The following is an 8,651-nucleotide window of genomic DNA, read 5'->3' on the forward strand; positions in this document are numbered from 1 at the left end:
GGGGAATTGGGCTTAATTTAAATATGCCGAAGGCAGAAACATTGTCGGGGTCGAAACTAGGATTTTGACTCCTAACGGTGGTATCTTTGCTCACTGATTTCTGGATTGTTTGGATCTTTTGGGATCAGCTCTACGCTTTTGCATTACTCTGTGCAGTACACTCTGGACCCCTTGCTTTCTGTGGGACTTGGGTTTAGGATGGGGCATGAAAATTATCCCAAGTTTTGTGCTTAATTTCTGCCAGAAGGAATTGGTAACCTGGTCTGTCTGACCATAAATGCAAATAGACAGCTTGCATTATGGCCAATAAATAGCAAGCATAGAGTGCAAATTAAATAAATTAACACCAAGTCATGAAAAGCAGCAGGTCCTCAGCGTGTGCCCCAGCTGCGCTGTTGGTACCGCCACAGCTGTTACTTTTTATTCTTTTTTTTCTAATGCCTACAGATTTTACTGCAAATTCTGAGGTATTTGTAGTATCTCAGAAAACAAAACAAAACAAAACAAAAAAGCCCTGTTTTCTGGGAGCAGAACGATTCTCCTTTCAGACTCTGGTACCTGCACGCTTCTCCCAGGGCTTTGCGCTTGAGGCGACGGTGGAGTTGCCCGCCGGTGAGGGCGGGGGTGGTGGTGGAGGGAGCGGGGGTCACAGCGTGCTTCCCCCAGCAGGGATGGTGGATTCCGTGTGCTTTGCGAATGCAAACTACCAAGCATATTCCAACTGTGCACTGTGTTAGTCGTCTTGGTCCGAATCATAGAAGGTTGCACGAAAATAAATTTATGGAGTGTGGAAAATTGAGCTCTGAAAAGATCAGTTTCTCTGTATGGTTTTTAGAGAGTACTGCACAGGGAGCCAGTGTTAGGTGTCATATGAAAGCAAAGTGGATGTATAAGCAGGTGGGATGTGAAGGATACAAAAATGTCCTACGAGGTAAACCAAGGCTTGCTGTTTAGAAAACTTGAATCTTCAACACTTGCCTTGATACTGCACTGTATACAGTAACAGGATCCTCTTTTTAGACATTTCTTCCAAATCAGCAATCTTGTTCTTTTAATTTGTAAACTCTAACTAACTTGCAATTGTCAGATTAGAAAAAAAATTATGTTTAGCAGACATGGGGCTTCAACCACTGGGTCCCACATCTCAGCTGAGTTCCTAAATCTCTGTTTTTCCTCCGTAAAAGGAAAAAACCATCATTAGATGATGGGTGTCAACTTTATTGGCACACATATTAAATTAAATATTAGTAACACTGCCAGTGAGCATATATTAATACTTTCTGGCTCCAGAGGAGGAACAGACACACTGTCGTTGTTGATAATTGACAATATTTTAATATGTAAACACTTGGATAGGCAAGACATAAATATCACTCACATGAATTTTATGAACTGTAAATACAGTGTCTAGGCTGAAAGAAGCGTGATCATTGAAAGGTGAATCATGCCAGCTCTTCTGCTCCTCAAATGCACATAGAGTTCCTTATCATCTCCATGGATAAAGTTAAGTGTTGTCCAGTGTTGAACATCCATAGTTCCTATTGATTAAAGATAGAAACTTTAAGTGTTCTCCATCATCCTTCTGGGAATGAAGCCATAAATATTTCTGTTTTGCTGAAATACCTGCCTCATACATAAGGTGGTAGCGTTTGGCATGAGAGTCCATATCACGCAGCCATATCCTTCTGTGGCTGAGTAAACTCTGCACAGTTGTGGTGTTGTGCGGCTGTAGCTGTATGACAGAGAGGAGGAACGGCTAATTTAGCCCTACTGGTTTTGCCGTATGTCTCAAACAATGATGCGGGAAGCCCTTTCCCAGTGTATGCCCATGCTGGGTGATACGCATCATGGAACCAGTTCAGTTATTTGCTGTCTGGAGCTCCATATGCTATAGCAGTGTGTTGGGAATTAGCTCCTGCACCAAGCACTGGAGTGTGTGGAGAAGAAACTGCTGTAGTAAGAGTAAGAAGACACTTGAGTTGTAAGGAGGACTTCTGGAAGATGTGAAGAAGATAAAAGACTGTGCAAAGGTTATTACAGAATAATGGTTTATTATTGTATGTTATGATATAGAGTTACAGCTAAACTTGCGATGAAAATCCCAAAAGCAAATAGTCCAGGAGATGGTATAAAGGAGAGAAAAGAAAATAACAGTTGGCTGCATAGGGATAGCATATTCTCTCTTTAAATGGTGGGTTTGTTCAGTTTTCCAAATCTTAGAAAGAAGACACCTACAGGTGTCATAAAGATAGCATTAGTAAAAACCACTAACGAGTTTTCATTGAAAGAAAGAAGTCTAAAAGGCGAGGAGACACAAAGGAAAGAGTAGAGCAAGAAACATTTCAGAAAGAAGAGTAGATGGTAAAAAGGAAAGCGGACCATTTCTATGTAATACAAGAATAAAAGCATGTCCTGAAACATTAAAAAAGGCAACTAGATCTGCTGCGATATGGTTATGTTGGTGGGTGTGATGATTGCTTTCTGTTCAGCTAGACCGTGAAAAGCAGCCAAGCTTCTCAGAGGAATCAGCTACGTGAGAGAAAAAGATGCGCCACCCAATCACAGGCTCAAAGCAGAATATGAGACAATATTAACCTCGTGACCCAAGAAATTTCACTGGCAAGCAGAGAGGCTGGGTACTGATTTTTTTTATAGTGTAGGTGTCTAGGTATGAGAAAGAAGCATAACAAGGATAACAGAATCAAACTTAAAGAAGAGAGAGCCAGAGGCACAGTCAGAACAAAAAATGGGGAGTATGGCAGAGTACAACCAAACGAAACAACAAAGCAGGAAGGAGAGCTATTCAGGTTTGCTGCTAACCCAAAAAACAACCTCCATGGGTTTGAATTCCTCTTATTCTCAGAGAAATAAGAGTTTGGATGTTCGTTGTGGACAAACAGGATTACATCAAAGAAATGGCTGATTCTTCAATTGTTTTTTCCTCTCAGTGACAACATCATCACCTTACGACCCTCAATTACTGCTCACTGCTTGGGTCAAGAAGGGTTAATCATATTTAGTGTAATGGATAATTAATCTATGGAACTCACAGCAAAGAATCTTAGTGAGATAAATCATTTGGTAAATTTCTAAAAGCTTTAGACAATTAGTGAAGACACGACATCTGCCGTTATATTTTCTGCCCTGGTAATTACAAGGACTGTTAATTCTCACATCTCAGGGGAATGCTCAAGAGAAAAGATTAGGAAGCTGTTTACATTTATGGTACCTTTACATAGTTAGGTGGCTATGAGAGCTTTCTTCTGAAGGGTGTAACGGTTTTGACAAAATGCTAAATTAGATGTAAAACTGTATTGGGGTTTTTTTAACACCTTTATTTCCAGTAGATTTGGGCAAAATGATTAAGATGTTTGTCAAATAATAGGAAGAGTTCAGGGGGAAAATAAATGGAAGCTGGATGTGCAGGATTGCACCTAACAAAATTTATCTCTAATCCAAGTAAATTATTTTCTAGAAGGGTCCAAAATTCACATATACAGCTTGGTTATACCTGTATTTTGACTCAAGTTATCTGATTAATAAAGGACTCTAATTCATTTTTGCCAGTTAAGCATCCCTCCTCATTTTCAAAGGAACCAAGCACATCAAAATCCCAGTTGGGAGCATTTCTGAAGGTTAAGCCAATTGCATAGAGTGCAATAAGAGGAGCTTTGGCATCCTGCTCTAGGGGCACATGTTTGAAATTCATTGTACGTCCGCTGCAAATGGTGGGCACTTCTGCTTGTCTTTGCTTTTTTTTTTATGCCTGTTGGTCCTGCAGAACTTCGCTATCTCATTACCAGTACTCATGGGGAACCGATGTTTATAACAGAGCTGGGAACCCAGTTGCTTCCCTGCCAGAAGGGCATATTTTAGCCATCTAGAGTGGCTAGAGAGTTATAGAGAACAATGTTTGCTCTTGCTCTTTTGCTTGCCAGGCAATTAATTTTTTTAAGTCAACCATGCAAAGAGCATCAGCTTCTATGGGGTTGTTTGTTGTTCACCTAAATATTCTACTGACAATCATTTTATTACCATAAAAGTTTAACCCACCAAGTTTCTAACCCTACCCCTCATTGGTAGTTTACTGTAGAAGTATAGAGGGAGTAAGAAAACACGGGAGCACCCTGTGCCTGGCCATTCTGTAATATAGTCTTGCCCTTCCATGAAAAGCAATGTCATGGGTCCTCCTGCTGTAGCTGCCATGAATCTCCTGTTGGCTTCAGCTGCTCCCCTGACAGTTCTCAACCTGCTGATGGCAGCTGGTAGTTTACATTTAATCTTGGTTCCTTTAAATATGCATGTGTGCATGCATGCATTTGCATATGCACGCACACAGAGTATAAGCTGTAGGTATGCTCACACTGCCTGGATACGTTTAGGGGGGAGAAAGAACAGATTTACCCAGTAGCGTGCTTAGAAGTTCTTCTCAACTTGTGCCAAAGCAAGCATGAAGGGTACCAGAAATGGCTTCAACAAATGTGAAGACTACTGTCATCAGTGTAGGACTGTCATACAGGAAAGGAGCATTTTTCTTCATGAGAAAGTAACTGTTGTGTGAAACAATTGAGCATTCTGTTACAGAGAAAAGTGGTAAAATTAAACAATAAACATCTGAACAGTTAACAGACCGATTGAATTATTTACGATACAGCTCATCATCTGGTCAGAACAAAGTTATTACCACAGAGAAATATGGTTTGGGGGGAAAAAAGCACCAGGTTATTGAAAAATATGTTTTACAAAATCATTGCTAACAAGCTGTGAAAACCAGAAATGCATCTAATTCAGCAGTGTAAAGGTAGAACAGAGGGCTAAACATACCACAGAGACCAGATTTATTTACAGTAAGTGTGGAGGCAGTCACAACAATGCAGAAGTGCTCAACATGCAGACAAGCAGTGATGCACAGTAAAAGAGTTTTGCAAAATACTCTTCCTCCATACACGTTTTGCAAGGAAATACTGGTGAAAAATACAGAAACGGTTATAACACCAGGAGGACAAATCTGTAATGATGAAGATGAAGAAGAGGCATGGTGTTATGCTGGATCTCATCATATTGTGTGAGATGTTCGTTACATAATGCTGGGTAAGAATAAACATGACCGTGACAATTCAAAAATGACACTTGAGCTGTGTGAACCTTGTTACAGCTATGGCATCCTTATGATTAATGGCAGTGCAGTGGGCTTATGATGTGTTTTCATTTCATTTTCTTGTCTGAAAGAGGGTAATGAGGTTTTCTTGCAGATGCTTACAGAGACATCCTCACAAGGGCGAGAGCAGCATGAGACCAAGCCCAAGGCTGGGGGTTTGTTTGATGGAAGGCAAGGGGGGCAGATGGGGGTTGAGCAGAGATGGGAGTTACCTCCTGTTAAGTGAGATTTAACAAGTAGGAAAGGAGGTAGGCCAGAAAAAGCTTTGGAAGTGGAAACAATTTATATTTGGTGTGTTAGAGAGGAGAGGCCAATGTTCAGTGCAACATCTTTTGCTTCCTACACTGCAGGCAAAACCCAGTCAGGCAGAAGTGAGAGCCATCTTCCCTAGTTACACAGAGCACACAAATCATGTACTGAGGCTCATGAATACACAGCTGTTGTGGCAAATTCCTTCTGATTTCTGGAAAACAGAAAGTAATGTGGGCTAGGAGAGGGCTAGTAGTCTTTTGGGAAATACCCTTGTATTGGGTTTCTGTGGCAAGGTCTTGGTAATGGGGGGGCTACAGGGGTGGCTTCTGTGAGAAGCTGCTAGAAGTTTTCCCTGTGTCCACTGCTGGCCAAGGCCAAGCCAATCAGCGGCAGTGGAAGCGCCTCTGTGATAAAATATTTAAGAAGGAAAAAAACCGGCTGCGGCTCAGCAGCCGATGGACCCGCTGCTGGCCAAGGCTGAGCCCATCAGCAACGGTGATGGTGACAGTGCCTCTGGTGACAGCCCCGCCCTGTGCAACAGCAACTGCAACTGGAGACAGGAGTGAGGATATGTGAGAGGAACAACCCTGCAGACACCCAGGTCAGTGCAGAAGGAGGGGAGGAGGTGCTCCAGGCGCCCGAGCAGAGATTCTCCTGCAGCCTCTGAGGAAGACCATGGTGAGGCACGCTGTCCCCCTGCAGCCCGTGGAGGCCCATGGTGGAGCAGATATCCACCTGTAGCCCAGGGAGGACCCCATGCCAGAGCGGGTGGATGCCCAAAGGAAGGAGGCTGTGACCCCATGGGAAGCCTGCGCCGGATCAGGTTCCTGGCAAGACTTTGTGGTCCCGTGGGGAGAGGAGCCCACGCCGAAGCAGGTTTGCCAGCAGAACTTGTGACCCCACGGGGGACCCACGCTGGAGCAGTCTGCTCCTGTGGAAATTATGGACCCATAATGGAGCAGTTTGTGAAGAACTGTAACCTGTGGGAAGGACTCACGTTGGAGAAGTTCATGGAGGACTGTCTCCCGTGAGAGGGACCCCACGCTGGAACAGGGGAAGAGTCCTCTTCCTAGGAAGAAGAAGCAGCAGAGATGACGTGTGATGAACTGACCTCAACCCCCATTCCCGTCCCCCTGCCCCGCTGGGGGGAGTAGGTAGAGAAACTGGGAGTGAAGTTGAGCCCAGAGAAGAAGGAGGGGTGGAGGGAAGGTTTTTAAGATCTAGCAATTTTTCTCCTCTCCTTCTCTGATTTTGATTGATAATAAATTAATTATTTTCAAGTTGAGTCTGTTTTGCCCATGATGGTAACTGATAAAATGATCTCTCCCTGTCCTTATCTCGACCCACAAGCCTTTTGATTTACTTTTCTCTCCTCTGTCCGGTTATAGGGTAGTGATAGAGCGGCTTTAGTGGGCCCCTGACGTCCAGCCAGGGTCAAACCACCACAACCCTGTATTTCCTGCTGTGCGTCACGTAATCTAAAATCCTGTACATGGAGTTTGAAATGGCAAAAGAAGGTGTTCAGATTATCAGAAGCATTAATAAATAATATAACTTAGATAAAGTGATTTTGACAAGAGATTAATAATTTTATGTGCTGTAATCATGTAGTACATCACAGTGATACTTGACTTCATTTGATTCCCTTACTGTCAAGAACCATGTTACCGTGCAGCTCTGTTAGCATTAAGAAATTATATACCAGCCAGTAGACGGTGATGGCTGTTTTGAACATCAGACTGAATTAACAGCCTAGGAGGGAAAACATTCACAACAGGGCTAGAGTCAAAGATTTGAGGAAGATCTTCAAAGTGTGTTTCTCCATGAGAACAGGAGAGGAGATTACACATAGACTTTTAAGTGAATGACTGTTTTTGCTATTTGCAATTTAAGTCAAGTCGGGTGTTTTGACAGATTCAGGTTTTGAGAGAAAATGCAAGACTCTGCACCTGCCACTTTCTGAGGCACGCTAAAGCATTATATCCCCATTCTGCAGGGATTTTGGGAAACAGAGGTAGTTGTGGAAGATCTGCTAATGCCAAGTAAAAATGAACACCAGCAACTTTTTATGTTCTTCAAACTTCCCCAAGGAAAACTTCCCCAGCAGAAATGATGAGTTGGACCAACTGGTTCATAGACATGGGGATAAGGGAGATTTACTGGACCCAGACTTTTTATAATTGATAAAGCTCCTGCCTTCCTCCAAATACTAGAAAATCAGAGACACATTAATTTTTCTGACTGAGCTGACACAAGAGGTCCTTTTAGAGTGGTTGCTATGGACAGAGTGAAGTTCCTTATGGCTGGTGAACAAGAGAACAAATTAAAAGTTAAAGGAAAACATGCTTGAAAAAAGTTACAGTACAATATTTGTACTTCAAATATTTAAGAGAACTGAGATCAGATATAGACCAAGAGGTGGGTCAAAAGAGAATATAACACCCTTTTTTCTAGGCATTCCTTTCCCCCTGTTCCTTTGCTGGCAAGAGTATGTTCTCTTTAGTATGGTCCACGTCAGACACATGCCTGCCCATTTTACACCTGGGCAGCTACTCCACAGCACTATCCGGTCTCTCTCTCCATACAAGATCATGGGTTTGTGGAGTATGTTTTTCCAAAGTTAAGCATCAAGGGGCATAGGCTGTCAGGGCCCTGACTAAAATGTAAATGAACTTAATTTTGTTTGGAAATGGAAGTCTGCCAATATGCACATTTGCAAATGCATTCATGGGTAGAACTTTTCTGAGGCAAGTTTTAAACAATAAATTCTTGGAAGCCATAATAGAGAAGCCATTTCTCAAAACATTCCCTAGCATCCAGAAAAAAAGATGAGGATGTTTCTGAAGTACTTGCCTAATATGAAAGACTGGCTATCAAGGAGCTTTTTGTGGTGGACATGTTTCTGAGGATATTTGTAAAAAAATGGAGAGAGGTATTGAGGTAAATAGAAGTCATGCACTTCCCAAATAGATGTGCCTTTCTCAAATGAGAAATACAAAATTGTTCAAAATTCTGTATCTTGAAAGAGTAGTTTCAAATAGAAAACCATGAGGAAGCAGGATACTTCCTGTCAGTTACGAACTTTTATCAAGTCTATGAAGATGACATTAAGGACAGAGGTCAGTAAAGGAAGATCACCAGGAGTGACACAGTAACTTCACTGAAGTCTCTGGGAGATTTCCCACTGATCAGAAGGGAGATGTGAGAAAAAGGATTTTCTTCACATTCCTGAGTTTACCCA

General features: G+C 42.3%; 1 protein-coding gene across 1 annotated transcript in view; it reads left to right on the forward strand.

Annotated features, from left to right (window-relative positions):
* The first annotated feature begins 5,865 nt into the window (after positions 1–5,865).
* SYT10 (synaptotagmin 10) overlaps positions 5,866–8,651 on the forward strand; it is a 29,452-nt gene continuing 26,666 nt past the window's right edge. Inside the window, exon 1 of the mRNA XM_009638696.1 lies at positions 5,866–5,926. Within this exon, the coding sequence (XP_009636991.1) occupies positions 5,866–5,926 (61 nt within the window). The remainder of the gene's footprint in view (positions 5,927–8,651) is intronic.

The sequence above is a fragment of the Egretta garzetta genome, unplaced genomic scaffold (genome assembly GCF_000687185.1).
Source record: "Egretta garzetta isolate BGI_Z169 unplaced genomic scaffold, ASM68718v1 scaffold180, whole genome shotgun sequence".
Classification (NCBI taxonomy): domain Eukaryota; kingdom Metazoa; phylum Chordata; class Aves; order Pelecaniformes; family Ardeidae; genus Egretta; species Egretta garzetta.